Source organism: Coregonus clupeaformis, chromosome 1 (assembly GCF_020615455.1).
Source record: "Coregonus clupeaformis isolate EN_2021a chromosome 1, ASM2061545v1, whole genome shotgun sequence".
Taxonomy (NCBI): domain Eukaryota; kingdom Metazoa; phylum Chordata; class Actinopteri; order Salmoniformes; family Salmonidae; genus Coregonus; species Coregonus clupeaformis.
Genome location: NC_059192.1, coordinates 67,364,524 through 67,382,227, shown reverse-complemented (window position 1 = coordinate 67,382,227; position 17,704 = coordinate 67,364,524). Strand labels below are relative to the sequence as shown.

Sequence of the window (17,704 nt, the reverse complement as noted above, 5' to 3'; positions counted from 1 at the left end):
AACGTCTGACCTCTGTGATTGCCAACAAGGGTTTTGCCACCAAGTACTAAGTCATGTTTGGCAGAGGGGTCAAATACTTATTTCCCTCATTCAAATGCAAATCAATTTATAACATTTTTGACATGCGTTTTTCTGGATTTTTTTGTTGTTATTCTGTCTCTCACTGTTCAAATAAACCTACCATTAAAATTATAGACTGATCATTTCTTTGTCAGTGGGCAAACTTACAAAATCAGCAGGGGATCAAATACTTTTTTCCCTCACGTTTAATTAGACTATCTGTATTACTGGGCTAGATCAGCCAATATTCTAGATGTAGTTTGAAGAGAGCAGAGTTTGAGACTTGCACTTTCTCTTGAGCTATTTTTTATAGCCTACCGTTTAAGAGTGGGAAGATTGTCAGACAGAAATATGGGTGATCAATATTTAGGCCTTTCTAGGCAATGTAGTAAACTATAGCCTAATCATAGGCCTACAGTTGAAGTCGGAAGTTTACATACACTTAGGTTTGAGTCATTAAAACCCGTTTTTCAACCACTCCATACATTTCTTGTTAACAAACTATAGTTTTGGCAAGTCGGTTAGGACATCTACTTTGTGCATGACACAGGTAATTTTTCCAACAATTGTTTACAGACAGATTATTTCACTTATAATTCACTGTACCATAATTCCAGTGGGTCAGAAGTTTACATACACTAAATTGACTGTGCCTTTAAACAGCTTGGAAAATTCCAGAAAATGATGTCATGGCTTTAGAAGCTTCTGATAGGCTAATTGACATCATTTGAGTCAATTGGAGGTGTACCTGTGGCTGTATTTCAAGGCCTACCTTCAAACTCAGTGCCTCTTTGCTTGACATCATGGGAAAATCAGAAGAAATCAGCCAAGACCTCAGAATTTTTTTTTGTTGATCTCCACAAGTCTGGTTAATCCTTGGGAGCAATTTCCAAACGTCTGAAGGTACCACGTTCATCTGTACAAACAATAGTACGCAAGTATAAACACCATGGGACCACGCAGCCATCATAACGCTCAGGAAGGAGACACTTTCTGTCTCCTAGAGATGATCGTACTTTGGTGCGAAAAGTGCAAATAAATCCCAGAACAACAGCAAAGGACCTTGTGAAGATGCTGGAGGAAACAGGTACAAAAGTATCTATTTCCACAGTAAAACGAGTCCTATATCGACATAACCTGAAAGGCCACTCAGCAAGGAAGAAGCCACTGCTCCAAAACCGCCATAAAAAAGCCAGACTACGGTTTGCAACTGCACATGGGGACAAAGATCGTACTTTTTGGAGAAATGTCCTCTGGTCTGATGAAACAAAAATATGGCCATAATGACCATCGTTATGTTTGGAGGAAAAAGGGGGCTGCTTGCAAGTCGAAGAACACCATCCCAACCGTGAAGTACGGGGGTGGCAGCATCATGCTGTGGGGGTGCTTTGCTGCAGGAGGGACTAGTGCACTTCGTAAAATAGATGGCATCATGAGGAAGGAAAATTATGTGGATATATTGAAGCAACATCTCAAGACATCAGTCAGGAAGTTAAAGCTTGGTCGCAAATGGGTCTTCCAAATGGACAATGACCCCAAGCATACATCCAAAGTTGTGGCAAAATGTCTTAAGGACAACAAAGTCACGGTATTGGAGTGGCCATCACAAAGCCCTGACCTCAATCCTATAGCAAATGTGTGGGGATGGAGGCCTACGAACCTGACTCAGTTACACCAGCTCTGTCAGGAGGAATGGGCCAAAATTCTTATTGTGGGAAGCTTGTGGAAGGCTACCCGAAACGTTTGACCCAAGTTAAACAAGTAAAGGCAATGCTGCCAAATACTAATTGAGTGTATGTAAACTTCTGACCCACTGGAAATGTGATGGAAGAAATAAAAGCTGAAATAAATCATTCTCTCTACTATTATTCTGACATTTCACATTCTTAAAATGAAGTGGTGATCCTAATTGACCTAAGACAGGGAATTTTTACTAGGATTAAATGTCAGGAATTGTGAAAAACTGAGTTTAAATGTGTTTGGCTAAGGTGTATGTAAACTTCCGACTACATTTCCTTCTAAAGATAACTGCCCAGTGCTTCTCCGCCCATGCATAGGCTATAGCCTACTCTATTTAATTGAGACCACACGCGCACCTGATCACGCAGTAATGGCTACTGTGCCTTTTCCTTTTCAATTATGATTACATTTTAAGATTGCACTTCGACTAACGTTGGTTGAGCACCTTCCACTTCTTTCCATTATCAATATTTATTTACAGACACTGTAGTAAATAAACTACTGTACAATCATATTTAAGTTAACTGCCACGTGATTCTCCGCCCAAGTAGGCAGCCTACTCTATTTCAATGAGAGCACACATACTAGGCGCACTTGAACTCTCACTCCCAACTAGGAGAGGTAGGCAGGCTACTGTTGAAGCATCGAATTCTGAGTGTTTAAATAATGCGTAAAATATGTGCTTTTAATACAATAGGTAGGCTAACGCATACAAAGCAGAAAGGACTGTTTCCAAATAATCTGTGGGACAACAAAAATACAATATTTTCATCCCTAAGTCGCATGTTTGACCGCCCGCTTCCGCCCGCAGACCGTGCCGCAATGATCTCTGTCGGGACCACAGGCATTCTGCGGGAATGCAGCCCTCTAGTGCACAGTCAGTACACAACACTATGCTCATCATGTCTTTTTGTGCCTGTTTTGCATGTGATTTTGGCATTAATACGTGTCACATATCAGTTTGCAAACAATGAAACATTTTTAATAATGGGGCTTCCCGAGTGGCACAGCGGTCTAAGGCACTGCGTCGCTCCCGGGAGACCCATGAGGCGGCGCACAAAGCAGTGTTCTGTCACTCATGGGGACACTACATCACCGCAAAATCTACGGGGAGAGCTCGAATATTTAAGCCCCTTGGGTGCTGCCATAGTTACATTAGAAGTGCCCATCTAAGAAGGCTCAAGGTCATTGGCCACAGATAAAATGACGTCAAATCACGTTATATCTACCATAGCTTTGATTGGACTTATCATGTCAACATCATACTTTCAAAATTGTAGCTAGCAAGCTAGCAGTCATCATCATGAATCAAGTCGACAATCTACTGGCAAATCCTTTTCAATTCTTGTCATATGAAGAGAAATTATGAAGAGAAATTCTAGATAAAACGTATCGGTGCTCATCGGCCATTGGACATAAACATTACACAACAAGTTTGGAAATCGCAAATTCAACAATGAGAGGTTTGGAAGGAATCAGTGGCTAACTGCAAGTGTTGCAAAGCAATCACTAGCCTGCTATTCAGTGGAGTGGGTGTGTGGTCCAAGTCTGGGTTTAAGGGTCTCTTTTCTAAGCTTAAAAGGATAAACATTCAACAGTGGCCATGCTGTCAATCCAGCATGACTTCTGCTGCGTTCAACACAACTGGAAACTCGGAAATGGGAAATCTCAGACTTCAGTGAGTTCAAGACAACTGGGAACTCGGAAAAAGCAAGCTCCGATGGAGAAAATACGTTATATGCCCCCTTTATTCATCCTACGGTTCTGACTTGGTGTACAGGGAGAATACTGTAAGAACGGCCCATGTTCTGAATTCTGTCGCTGTACATTTCAAAAGTGTTAAACAAATAGTTCTTACATCCTAGCTCGCTCATTGTCATTAATCGAAATTACGGATTGCCTCTTATCCGCTCATCGTCCCCTTATGCCATAGTTTGTACATCTCAATTGTCAGTAGAAACCATATTTGTTTAAGCAAGTCAGCCATATCAGCTATGTTTCTTTTAAAGGCAGTAAATGGGGCTGAATAAACTGTTTCGCTGGAATACAGTACGAGTAAAGGAGTCTGTATTGAAAACATGTCCACGTCAGGGGAGATACCTATTTAGGCAATCCCTAGCTGCTGGGCTGCTCAGTCCTGGTCCTGGGGGTCTGCGGTCCTGTGGGTTGTCACTCTGGCCTTGGGCTAACACACCCGAAACCAATAATATATGTTTCACTAAGATCCTAAATCTGAGTGGGGTGTGTTGGTTTTGGGGCGCTGGACCCCTAGGGACAGGACGGGGCGACCAAGCTATATTGTGTGCAAGTAATAAATAGCTCTACAGTACTATTAGGCCTATTAGATTAATTATATAGAGGATTTGCTGTTTGTGTGTTAATGTATATTTGTATGTTTTTTTCCTTTTTACCCCAAAAAATAAAAGGTGGGAACTGGGAAGGAACTTGTTGGGAGAGAGTTGAGTTATTGACTAGACTAGTGTGGGTCGGGCGTGCAGGCGGCTCAGGATGTCTTAATAAAGACGATCAAAACTCTTTGTATTTTTTCAAGAGTTGTTCATTTGTTAGGCTATTGGTTAAAGGTGCAACACAATATTTATTATTGAATGACCTTTGATCAAGTTCAGTCACATGAATCACTTAAACATATTTAATAATGATCTCTTACATAGCTTGATGACTGTGGGCATTTTTGCTTACTTTTTGCTCTAAATAGAGACGGCATATTGGAGATGCCCAAATGTTTTGGGGGAAGGACCCCCAGCCACACAAACTTCTAAAAACAATGTGGCGCCCCTGCTTAAAACGTAAGCCTATGTCACATTAGCCAATTAAAAACAGTAGTATCGAGGTTTGTGCAGTAGGCTTTAGGCCCAATACATTATCACTGCATATTGGCTATGCTTGAATTGCCCTGCCAATGTTGTTCTTCTCAAACCATTTTGAAATTATATATATTTTCAGATTTGGTATATGATCACCCTGGTAATGGATAATTTGTTGTATTACTTGTGAGGTACAGCTAAGTCAACATAATAATTTGCTTCTTTTCTTTTTTACTTGACTGATGGCCTGAATCTGTTGGTCAGTTTGAGGGGAGGGAGGGAGCAGCGGTGAGGTTGCCTCTTGCCCGACTCACCGTCCCTCTGCCCTCCTTCCCTCTGCTGAGAAAAGAGGGCACAGTCTTCCAGCTGATGGTGAAACTCAAATCGCACTGCATCATTTCTGCCTCATGCACCAATTCATGTTGTTACTCCTATGACCAGAGAAAGTGAAATATTCCTTGATATTAAAGACGCTAATAATAGCGCAAGCTTATCAGAAACACTTTGCTATACTCATTAATTGCAGCTGCAGTGCTGGTTGTAGCATGTGGAAGTTGGGAGAATGCACATTTTATGGCTTATAAAAGTGTTGACAGTGCGGAATGACCACTTAAACATGAACTTACAGGCTGGCGAGCTTATCAGAAACACTCCTGAGTGGCGCAGTGGTCTAAGGCACTGCATCGCAGTGCTAGCTGTGCCACTAGAGATCCTGGTTCGAATCCAGGCTCTGTCGCAGCCGGCCGCGACCGGGAGACTCATGGGCAGCGCACAATTGGCCTAGCGTTGTCCAGGGTAGGGGAGGGAATGGCCGGCAGGGATGTAGCTCAGTTGATAGAGCATGGTGTTTGCAACGCCAGGGTTGTGGGTTCGATTCCCACGGGGGACCAGTATGAAAGAAAAAAAAATACAAAAAAAAAATGTATTCACTAACTGTAAGTCGCTCTGGATAAGAGCGTCTGCTAAATGACGTAAATGTAAAAACAGCAGCTCTGCTGTATTCATTGAGTCTCTCTAGTCATGGTTTTTAAATCTCAGTATCAACTTTCCTGTGCGTTTGAGGCTTCTTTTCCAGTCTATAGCGAGGAAACTGTGCAGTGATCTGAGCTGATTGGCCAGTGGTAGGCCTATAGGTGCACTTGATTTGCTCTCTGGGCCTGCCGGGTAGGCGGAGTTCTACCTTCAGACACATGAAGTGGTTCAAAATGGAAACACTTTACCTTTCCGGGCGCTAGGGCTTCTGAATCAAGTGCACCTACCGACAACAGTACGAAACAAATGAAAAAAAATAGGAATGCAAGGATTTATATATTTTTATTTTTACAGAAATGTTTGGTGATTGACTAGAAATGTCTTGGAGATCAACCTGTCGATCGTGACCGACCGGTTGGTGACCACTGATGTCGATGCATACTTTGAATTACACCCATAGTATTACCTCATTCAGTTGTATACATTAGTCCTGTATTTCCTTAGTATTGCATTATTTATGAAATCCTTTAACGCAGAGATCAACTAGATTCAAACATAGTCCTATTTTTTTCTTGAGCGGATGGTGGGGGGCTGAAACAATTACAAATAATTTGTAGACTGCCCAAACATATAATATGACTAAAACAATCATTTCAAACCTTGCTTACATTTGTATACGATCACGTCTCTATTATGCGTGGGAACACTTGGGAACAGATTTCCAAAATTAAAATCACTTGGAGCTGATTTCCTGGTGTTTTTACAGCCTTATGTCCAACAATGAATTTATTAATCATTTGCTCAAAAAACGTGGGAGGCCAAATAAAAACCACCTGCGGAAAAGATTCGGCCTGGGGCTGCCAGTTGGGAAACCCTGCTTTAATGTGTGAAAATTGTAAGCCTCTCAGACCACCTCCAGGGGGTCCCTGTCAGCCTGTGACAGCGCCACGGTAACCGAGTCGGACAGATGCACCGCCAGCCTCTTCTTGAACACGGCCAGGAAACCCCGCTCGCTGTTGCTATGGTCACTGAGGATCACGCTGGCACCCGCAGCGACGGAGTCCAGGACCTCGTGATGGGACATCTCACCTGGGAGAGAGATGAGGTCAGAGGTCAATGTCTGGACATTTAAACATGAGTCGAGTCAAGTAAAAGTAAGTGTGTGTGTGTGTGTAGGCATTCATGCATGTACACCGAGTGTACAAAACTGCTCTTTCCATGACAGACTGACCAGGTGAATCCAGGTGAAAGCTATGATCCCTTTTCTGTTAAATCCACTTCAAATCAGTGTAGATGAAGGGGAGGAGACAGGTTAAAGAAGGCTTTTTAAGCTTTGAGACACGGATTGTGTATGTGTGCCATTCAGAGAGTGAATCGGCAAGACAAAATATTTAAGTGCCTTTGAACGGGGTATGGTAGTAGGTGCCAGGTACACCGGTTTGAGTGTGTCAAGAACTGCAACGCTTCTGGGTTTTCCATGCTCAACAGTTTCCCATGTGTATCAAGAATGGTCCACCACCCAAAGGACATCCAGCCAACTTGACACAACTGCGGGAAGCATTGGAGTCAACATGGGCCAGCATCCCTGTGGCACGCTTTTGCCATCTTGTAGCCCATGCCCGACAAATTGAGGCTGTTCTGAGGGCAAAAGGGGATCCAACTCAATATTAGGAAGGTGTTCCTAATGTTTTGTACACTCATTGAATGCGCGTGAACACACACACACGGTCCAAATTTTTTACATATACACATATGTACAGTGCATTCTGAAAATATTCAGACCCCTTGACCTTTTCCACATTTTGTTACAGCTTTATTCTAAAATGGATTAAATGAAAACGTTTCCTCATCAATCTACACACAATACTCCACAAAGCAAAAACTGGATTTTATAAATGTTTGCAAATTTATTAAAAACAAAAAACTGAAATATCACATTTACATACAGTGAGGGAAAAAAGTATTTCATCCCCTGCTGATTTTGTACGTTTGCCCACTGACAAAGACATGATCAGTCTATAATTTTAATGGTAGGTTTATTTGAACAGTGAGAGACAGAATAACAACAAAATAATCCAGAAAAATGCATGTCAAAAATGTCATAAATTGATTTGCATTTTAATGAGGGAAATAAGTATTTGACCCCTCTGCAAAACATGACTTAGTACTTGGGGGCAAAACCCTTGTTGGCAATCACAGTGGTCAGACGTTTCTTGTAGTTGACCACCAGGTTTGCACACATCTCAGGAGGGATTTTGTCCCACTCCTCTTTGCAGATCTTCAAGTCATTAAGGTTTCGAGGCTGACGTTTGGCAACTCAAACCTTCAGCTCCCTCCACAGATTTTCTATGGGATTAAGGTCTGGAGACTGGCTAGGCCACTCCAGGACCTTAATGTGCTTCTTCTTGAGCCACTCCTTTGTTGCCTTGGCCGTGAGTTTTGGGTCATTGTCATGCTGGAATACCCATCCACGACCCATATTCAATGCCCTGGCTGAGGGAAGGAGGTTCTCACCCAAGATTTGACAGTACATGGCCCCGTCCATCGTCCCTTTGATGCGGTGAAGTTGTCCTGTCCCCTTAGCAGAAAAACACCCCCAAAGCATAATGTTTCCACCTCCATGTTTGACGGTGGGGATGGTGTTCTTGGGGTCATAGGCAGCATTCCTCCTCCTCCAAACACGGCGAGTTGAGTTGATGCCAAAGAGCTCGATTTTGGTCTCATCTGTCCACAACACTTTCACCTAGTTCTCCTCTGAATCATTCAGATGTTAATTGGCAAACTTCAGACAGGCCTGTATGTGCTTTCTTGAGCAGGGGAACCTTGCAGGCGCTGCAGGATTTCAGTCCTTCACGGCGTAGTGTGTTACCAATTGTTTCCTTGGTGACTATGGTCCCAGCTGCCTTGAGATCATTGACAACATCCTCCTGTGTAGTTCTGGGCTGATTCCTCATGATCATTGCAACTCCACGAGGTGAGATCTGGCATGGAGCCCCAGGCCGAGGGAGATTTACAGTTATTTTGTGTTTCTTCCATTTGCGAATAATCGCACCATCTGTTGTCACCTTCTCACCAAGCTGCTTGGCGATGGTCTTGTAGCCCATTCCAGCCTTGTGTAAGTCTACAATCTTGTCCCTGACATCCTTGGAGATCTCTTTGGTCTTGGCCATGGTGGAGAGTTTGGGAGCCAGAAATCTTTCTGAATGAGAGGGGGTCAAATACTTACAGTGAGGGAAATAAGTATTTGACCCCCTCTCAATCAGAAAGATTTCTGGCTCCCAGGTGTCTTTTATACAGGTAACGAGCTGAGATTAGGAGCACACTCTTAAAGGGAGTGCTCCTAATCTCAGTTTGTTAACTGTATAAAAGACACCTGTCCACAGAAGCAATCAATCAGATTCCAAACTCTCCACCATGGCCAAGACCAAAGAGCTCTCCAAGGATGTCAGGGACAAGATTGTAGACCTACACAAGGCTGGAATGGGCTACAAGACCATCATCAAGCAGCTTGGTGAGAAGGTGAAACAGTTGGTGCGATTATTCGCAAATGGAAGAAACACAAAATAACTGTAAATCTCCCTCGGCCTGGGGCTCCATGCAATAACTCACCTCATGGAGTTGCAATGATCATGAGAACGGTGAGGAATCAGCCCAGAACTACACGGGAGGATCTTGTCAATGATCTCAAGGCAGCTGGGACCATAGTCACCAAGAAAACAATTGGTTACACACTACGCCGTGAAGGACTGAAATCGTGCAGCGCCCGCAAGGTCCCCCTGCTCAAGAAAGCATATATACAGGCCCGTCTGAAGTTTGCCAATGAACATCTGAATGATTCAGAGGAGAACTAGGTGAAAGTGTTGTGATCAGATGAGACCAAAATCGAGCTCTTTGGCATCAACTCAACTCGCCGTGTTTGGAGGAGGGGGAATGCTGCCTATGACCCCAAGAACACCATCCCCACCGTCAAACATGGAGGTGGAAACATTATGCTTTGGGGGTGTTTTTCTGCTAAGGGGACAGGACAACTTCACCGCATCAAAGGGACGATGGACGGGGCCATGTACTGTCAAATCTTGGGTGAGAACCTCCTTCCCTCAGCCAGGGCATTGAAAATGGGTCGTGGATGGGTCTTCCAGCATGACAATGACCCAAAACACACAGCCAAGGCAACAAAGGAGTGGCTCAAGAAGAAGCACATTAAGGTCCTGGAGTGACCTAGCCAGTTTCCAGACCTTAATCCCATAGAAAATCTGTGGAGGGAGCTGAAGGTTCGAGTTGCAAAACGTCAGCCTCGAAACCTTAATGATGTGGAGAAGAGCTGCAAAGAGGAGTGGGACAAAATCCCTCCTGAGATGTATGCAAACCTGGCGGCCAACTACAAGAAACGTCTGACCTCTTATTGCCAACAAGGGTTTTGCCACCAAGTACTAAGTCATGTTTTGCAGAGGGGTCAAATACTTATTTCCCTCATTAAAATGCAAATCAATTTATAACATTTTTGACATGCGTTTTTCTGGATTTTTTTGTTGTTATTCTGTTCAAATAAACCTACCATTACAATTTTAGACTGATCATTTCTTTGTCAGTGGGCAAACGTACAAAATCAGCAGGGGATCAAATACTTTTTTCCCTCACTGTAAGTACTCAGTACTTTGTTGAAGCACCTTTGGCAGCGATTACAGTCTCGAGTCTTCTTGGGTATGACGCTACAAGCTTGGCACACTTGTATTTGGGGAGCTTCTCCCATTCTTCTCTGCACATCCTCTCAAGCTCTGTCAGGTTGGATGGGGAGCTTTGATGCACAGCTATTTTCAGGTCTCTCCAGAGATGTTAGATCGGGTTCAAGTCCGGGGTCTGGCTGGGCCACTCGAGGACATTCAGAGACTTGTCCCGAAGCCACTCCTGCGATGTCTTGGCTGTGTGCTTAGGGTCGTTGTCCTGTTAGAAGGTGAACCGTCGCCCCAGTCTGAGGTCCTGAGCGCTCTGGAGCAGGTTTCATCAAGGATCTCTCTGTACTTTGCTCCGTTCATCTTTGCCTCAATCCTGACAAGTCTCCCAGTCCCTGAGTCTGAAAAACATCCCCACAGCAAGATGCTGCCACCACCATGCTTCACCATAGGGATGGTGCCAGGTTTCCTCCAGACCGGACGCTTGGCATCTTGGTTTCATCAGATCAGAGAATCTTGTTTCTCATGGTCTGAGAGTCCTTTGGGTGCCTTTTGGCAAACTCCAAGCGGGCTGTCATGTGCCTTTTACTGAGGAGTTGTTTCCGTCTGGCCACTCTACCATAAAGGCCTTATTGGTGGAGTGCTGCAGAGATGGTTGTCCTTCTGGAAGGTTCTCCCATCTCCACAGAGGAACTCTAGAGCTCTGTCAGAGTGACCATCGGGTTCTTGGCCACCTCCCTGACCAAGGCCCTTCTCCCCCGATTGCTCAATTTGGCCGTGCGGCTAGCTCTAGGAAGAGTCTTGGTGGTTCCAAACTTCTTCCATTTAAGAATTATGGAGGCCACTGTTCTTGGGGACCTTCAATGCCGCAGAAATGTTTTGGTATCCTTCCCCAGATCTGTGCCTCGACACAATCCTGTCTCGGAGCTCTACGGACAATTCCTTCGACCTCATGGCTTGGTTTTTGCTCTGACATGCACTGTCAACTGTGGGACCTTATATAGACAGGTGTGTGCCTTTCCAAATCATGTCCAATCAATTGAATTTACCACAGGTGGACTCCAATCAAGTTGTAGAAACATCTCAAGGATGAGCAATGTAAAACAGGATGCACCTGAGCTCAATTTCGAGTCTCATAGCAAAGGGTCTGAATACTTATGTAAATAAGGTATCTGTTTTTTTATAAATTTGCAAAAATGTCTAAAATCCTGTTTTTGCTTTGTCATTATGGGGTATGGTGTGTAGATTGCTGAGGATTATTATTTTTTAAATCCATTTTAGAATAAGGCTGTAACGTAACAATATGTGGAAAAAGTCAAGGGGTCTGAATACTTTCCGAAGGCACTGTATATGCAAAAAATGTTGTTCAGTATTCTTGACAGCTGCCGATTATAGCGAATGTACCTGTGATGTAGAGGTCTGCTTTCACTCCATTCAATACTGAGCCTCCGGACCCAGCACACACTGCCACAGTGCTTACAGTGGACTCTAAAAAGGAACAATTACATCAAAATTACATTAACCTCTCACTTGCTGTCAACATGTATGCACTCACTAACTGTACGTCGCTCTGGATAAGAGCATCTGCTAAATGACTAAAATGTAAAAAAATGGAAATGTAAACATAATACACATATTGCAGCGAATATATACTGAACAAAAATATAAAAAACGCAACATGTAAAGTGTTGGTCCCATGTTTCATGAGCTGAAATAAAAGATCCCAGAAAATGTCCATACGCACAAAAGCCTATTTCTCTCAAATTTTGTGCAGAATTTTGTTTACGTCGCTGTTAGTGAGCATTTCTCCTTTGCCAAGATAGTCCATCCACCTGACAGGTGTGGCATATCAAGAAGCTGATTAAACAGCATGATCATTACACAGGTGCACCTTGTGCTGGGGACAATAAAAGGCCACTAAAATGTGCAATTTTGTCACACAACACAATGCCACAGATGTCTCAAGTTTTGAAGGAAAGTGCAATTGCCATGCTGACTGCAGTAATGTCCAAGAGAGCTGTTGCCAGAGAATGTAATGTTAATTTCTCTACCATAAGCCGCCTTCAACATTGTTTTAGAGAATTTGTCAGTACGTCCAACTGACCTCACAACCGCCCAACCTCTAATAAAGCCCCTTTGTGGGGGAAAAACTAATTCTGATTGGCTGGGCCTTGCTCCCCAGTGGGTGGGCATGGCTGCCAAGTGGGTGGGCCTATGCCCTCCTAGGCCGAACCATGGTTGCACCCCTGCCCAGTCATGAAGAAATCCATAGATTAGGGACTAATTTCTTTCTTTCAGTTGGCTGATTTCCTTTTATGAACTGTAATTCAGTCAAATCTTTGAAATTGTTGCAATTATAGTTTTGTTCAGTATATTTAAAAGACCAGGGGCTGCGTCCCAAATGGCACCCTATTCTCTTTATAGTAAGGCTGGGACGATACCAGTACCGCAATATATTTTCCATGGCAAAAATGAAAACACGAAGAAGAGAAAACACTTTGGTCCTTTAAAAACCTGCTGTATGTAAAATATTGTGTGCTATATCTTGAAAAATAAATAAATGTGACTCTGGATGACAACATAATGATGATGGTTTCCAACATTAGGGCTGTTTCCCTAAAGAAAAACAAGTATCGCGATACTGGTATCCTCCTGGCACTACTTTTGACCAGGGCCCATAGGGCTCTGGTCAAAGGTAATGCACTATATAGGGAAGTGTGCGCCATTTGGGACGCATCCAAGGTTAGTAATCCGGTAACAAAAAGGAAGACATAGATGTCACAGATGTTTGTTTAGCCTTCTTACTCACCTAAAGTTCGCTGGGCACCGAGGGCCAATCGAAGGTGATTCAAACCCAGGTGCGATTTCATTTGCTGGACGGCCCGCGCCACTGTTACGGGCTCGTCCAAAACGCTGAGTCGCCCTTGGCCGTAGCCTGGGAGAGGAGGCTACAGGGTGAGAAACAGCCAGGATCGTATTCACTAGGCACCAAGAGGAATAAAACGGACTGAACAGGGAGGGACTGCCTGAACTTGTCCAATCAGAAACGCTTGTTTTTGTTTTGCTACAGTGTGCACTAATGCATAATATGTCTAACGTAAAAAGAGTGAAAACATTTAGTAAAATTAATTGAAGATAAGTCCAGTCCTATTCACTCTGTGGCTAGCTAAGCCTATTGATTCAAGATAGCAGGAATATGATCCCAGGGGATATGTATCAAGCAGGGATTGACATTAAGGGTTGTCCTATTGCCTGGGGCCTGCTCTTGAGGTTGCCCCATTGGGCAGGTGATTTAAAAAAAAGTTTAAACAACCAAACTGCAAAAACCTCCAGTAGCCTAAAACTGATCTTTCTGATTCCCATAGTTTAAGTAAAAGAGACAATTTATGGCGGTCGGGCAAGTTGAGCCTGCTCTGAGAAATGTTTTACTATTAACAACCAAAATACAAAAGAATTCCAGTACTGATTTCTCCCCTATGTGTAGATGAACATCTGTCAATATATGGCACCACTAATTTACATCTTCGGGCAACCAAAAAAATACTCCTGACTTGCCTGATGGGCAAGTGCCTTTCAGACTTTAATGTCAATCCCTGTCAAGCGTGCTGATGTATGGTCTGCTCTATCCATTTAATCTTATCTTGCGTTTACACAGGCAGCCCAATTCTGATATATTTTTCCACTAATTGGTTCTTTGACCAATCACATCAGATTTTTCAGAGTTGATCTGATTGGTCAAAATACCAATTAGTGAAAAAAATATCAGAATTGGGCAGCCTGTGTAAATGCAGCTATTGTCATCTAAAAGGCAAAAATTATCTAAAAGGCAAAAATGATCTTAAATCAGCACTCCTACTCTAACAGGGAAACCAAACTGTCCACTTTGCGTGTGCGTGTTCAGGGTGTAAGACACTGGATACATACGGCCCCAGATCTGTTTGTGCTATTTTGCCAACTGCTATGGTCATATTTCCCATGACAATGACCATAGGAGATGGCTATACAGCACAAACAGATCTGGGACCAGGCTAGCAGCAGTACTACACCTTTTTTATTTGAAGGATACTGAGAGACTGGCTGGGAGCGGCGTGTCGTAACAGAGTTTGAACACTGGGGGTCAGCGCTGAGTCTGGACAGATCAGACTTATGAAGAAGCCATCAGTTTCAGAGCTAGAGCCAGATAGAGGAGACGCATACAGTAAGAGTGTAAACAATAGTGAAGAGGTGTATACAGATTTAGAGTTAAGCACGCACACACAAACACATGCAAACAGACAGATTATCCAGTACCTGACAACTGTGTGCTGTAAATTGACACCGCTATTCATCCCCTTTAGTTCTGCCATGATGGTGTTGAGCTCCTCCTGACTCCTGGCTGTAAACTCCAGTTTGTGGCTCTGGGGGCCGCTACTGAGGGCTTGACTCAACACTGAAACTTTGCCACTTCCTGAGGAAGACAACAGAAACTGAAATAGTACTTGTTACTCCGCAGTTCTTCTCAAACATCATGAATTTATTCAAGTGGGGAGAACACTCCAGAACATTCAGATAATAATTTGAGTAGAACAGTTATGACGCTCTATACATTACTATCTTCAATAAGCTGTGAAAGCGACGTCATCCTACCGGGGTCAGTCCCTAGTCTTTGGATTGGGCTTGACAATTATATAATACAATTTGTGAAAACACGGTTATTTAAAATTATATTTATGTTTGTGGATGAGTTTACATCTGCCAGATGCCTTTTATGGAGTTTTTGTGCTTTAGACCATTGCGCTACGTTTTTGCCCATTAAATACCATTCAAAAAGCATACAACGGTTCAAAAACAAGTTATTGTAAAATTCTATCACTTTAATAGCGTATATCCTGAGCGTAAAAGGTCCCAGATATAATAAAGCACTCAATCTTATAACCTAAGCACTATTTTACAGTAAGTGAACAACAACCCAACTTTGGAGTACTATAGGCTTGTATACCACTTTTCTTTCCTACTCACCATCCCAAAACCATAATGGACCACCAAATCAGCATAACATCCAGGGCCTATAGTACTCACACCAAAGTTTACAATATTAAGCAGTTGTTGAAGCCCAATCCTTTTTGGTGGGGGGCAACAGAGCTACAGCAGCCCACCTTGCTTATTATAAAGCTAGGTGAAACACTGACAGCAGTCTCTTACCAACTCCTCCAACCAGCCAGTCATTCACGCCTCCTTTAACGCTGTCCCAAGAGGTGTGAGGAGAAAACACTGCTATTCCAGCCGTAATCGCCCGGATAGCCAATCGCTGCTTCCAGTCCTTCGAAACCAAGCACTTGATTGGACGAAACAATGGGGGGTGGTAAGAGATGATGAGATCGCAGTTCATGGCCTCTGCTTCCGACATGACAGAGTCTGTCAGGTCATTGGTTAACAGGATGGTTTTGATAGGCCGACATTTAATGGGCTCAACCAATAGGCCAACGTTATCCCAGGACTCTGCCAGTGATAGAGGGGCGAGCTGCTCCAGAACCTCGAGAACCTCCTTTAAGTCCATTGGACTGGTTGGACGAGAAGAGTGGGAAAGGGAGCACGAAAAAGAGTAGCAATGACAGGGATGGAGAGGGGTAGAAAGCTGATGAGACCTAATGCTACAATGAAAGGGGGCAGAAAAAAAGAAGGATGAGGGAAGGGCAGACAATTTGGAGTGAGAAGAGAAAGGGGAACAAGCAAGTGTTTGAGAGATGATTTCGTGGTAGCTCCTTCTGCAGGTCAATGACAGAATTCTCTGGAAAACAATCTTGTATCCAGTCAACATTAGTGTAGACCTGTGTGCAAAAGAGAGTTAATTTGATATGACGAAATAATATTGTTTGCATCCAAGAGCAAGGTTAATCTACAACAAATAGGCTGCATTCTTTCAAAACATCATGACCTGTTTATCTTGACACCTATCTGTCTTGTGTCATCTATTATTAAAAAGGCAAATTGTCAATACGTGTCAAAAAACACATTCACATGCGAAGGTCCAGATTGTCCTAGCTAGCTACACTAGCTACATTTAGTAGGCTAGCTAATAGGTTTGGATTGCTTTGGCTGTTGTTGCCATTTTGTGCATGGTTGTTAATGTGCATTGTTTACTCATTCAATCAACTGCACTGGTTTAATGAACAAGGTAACGTTAGAATTGAGCTAATGTAATCACACGACCATGAGTCAGAGCAACTCTACAAACTAGCTAGGTACAGTAACTTCGACGATATATAATAGCTAGCTAGGCTAACGTTAGACAGCTGGCTCACAAACTTCGAACAGGGCCCACAGCAATACGCTAGCTACCAACAAACAAAGGTGTTTCTGTTTGCATGTTCAGACTGGTATAAAGCATACATTACATTTTAAACGTAAGTTTACAATGAATAGGCGAAAACTATTAATTGGAAATGCAAGCATTTACTTGTGGAGAGACAGACAGCGTGTAGTCACCTTCTTCTTCGATGAGGTTTAACGGCGGTTGGCATCCAATAAATGTTGCATTACCGCCACCTGCTAGACTGGAGTATAACTCCCTTATACTTTGCTTGAAAAAAACAAAATAAAAATAATAAATAAATACAACAAATACCCTACCATCTAACACTACACTCACACATTTTTTAATAAAAACATACTGCATTATTTCAATCTATTTAGTCCTACTTCAGGCCAACAGCCTAAAAGGATGGAACACCACCACTTAACACACCCTGTAACTATTCTGATGTCAAGTCTCGCACACCCAAACTTCACTCATCTTTATCCTGACCCTCGGTGCAATCCTCAGGCTCCGAGAACACCACACCTACCACCTCCGATACTTCGCCCTCACTCACTTCCCTTTCTCCTCCTGTCTTCAACTCCCTCTGCTTACACTTTCTACCATTCTTCTTTAACAAACCATCTCCCTTTTTTCCTCCATTTTTAACCGACTCAAGCTCACCCACTTCCTCCCTCTCTCTTTTAGACCTCCTCTGCCTCTCTTTTTCCCTCCATTCCTCCTCCGTATTCCAAGTATAAGTCTCCTTATGATAATACTGCACTTCTCCTGACATACATCTTGTTCTTCCCTTGTCAAGAGACGCCATTTAACCGGCTGTCATAATCTCTGTACAAATGTCTATTCAGATCCCTACACAGGCTCAGGAACCGGGGAGGGGGGAACCTCTTCATTCAGTCAGTATTCCCTGTAACATTTGGGCTGTGAAGTCCTGGAGATCCAGAAACCTTTTTGCCGCCTTTACAATGATGTCTAGCTTCTTAGATGTTTTATTAGTTTGACTAGTGCAATGCGCTTCTTCACTGTTAGTGTGTCAGGATATTTCTCCTGAACGGCATTCACTGCAGGATGCGGGACATCCACTACCATCTCATCTCTACTCACTCCTTCAGCTATGCTACATGACCAAAAGTATGTGAACA

General features: G+C 43.2%; 1 protein-coding gene across 1 annotated transcript; it reads right to left on the bottom strand.

Annotated features, from left to right (window-relative positions):
• Positions 1-5,920: 5,920 nt before the first annotated feature.
• On the bottom strand, positions 5,921-16,743 carry nif3l1 (NIF3 NGG1 interacting factor 3-like 1 (S. cerevisiae)). Its single transcript, XM_041884664.2, has 7 exons — positions 16,704-16,743; positions 15,449-16,074; positions 14,558-14,714; positions 14,314-14,437; positions 13,077-13,215; positions 11,672-11,755; positions 5,921-6,686 (listed from the first exon to the last, which is right to left on the bottom strand). Exons 2-7 carry the CDS (start codon positions 16,062-16,064, stop codon positions 6,502-6,504), a joined length of 1,305 nt encoding a protein of 434 aa, XP_041740598.2. The 5' UTR covers positions 16,065-16,074; positions 16,704-16,743; the 3' UTR covers positions 5,921-6,501.
• Between the last annotated feature and the right edge of the window lie 961 nt (positions 16,744-17,704).

Bases quoted from the DNA above. Each gene is read 5' to 3' on its own strand.
- nif3l1 (XM_041884664.2), bottom strand. From the start codon at position 16,064: ATGTTGACTGGATACAAGATTGTTTTCCAGAGAATTCTGTCATTGACC. The intron at 13,216-14,313 runs GTGTAGTACTGC...CTCACCCTGTAG, and splicing joins GTATCCTTCAAATAAAAAAG to CCTCCTCTCCCAGGCTACGG. The intron at 6,687-11,671 runs GTACATTCGCTA...TCTCTCTCCCAG, and splicing joins AGCAGACCTCTACATCACAG to GTGAGATGTCCCATCACGAG.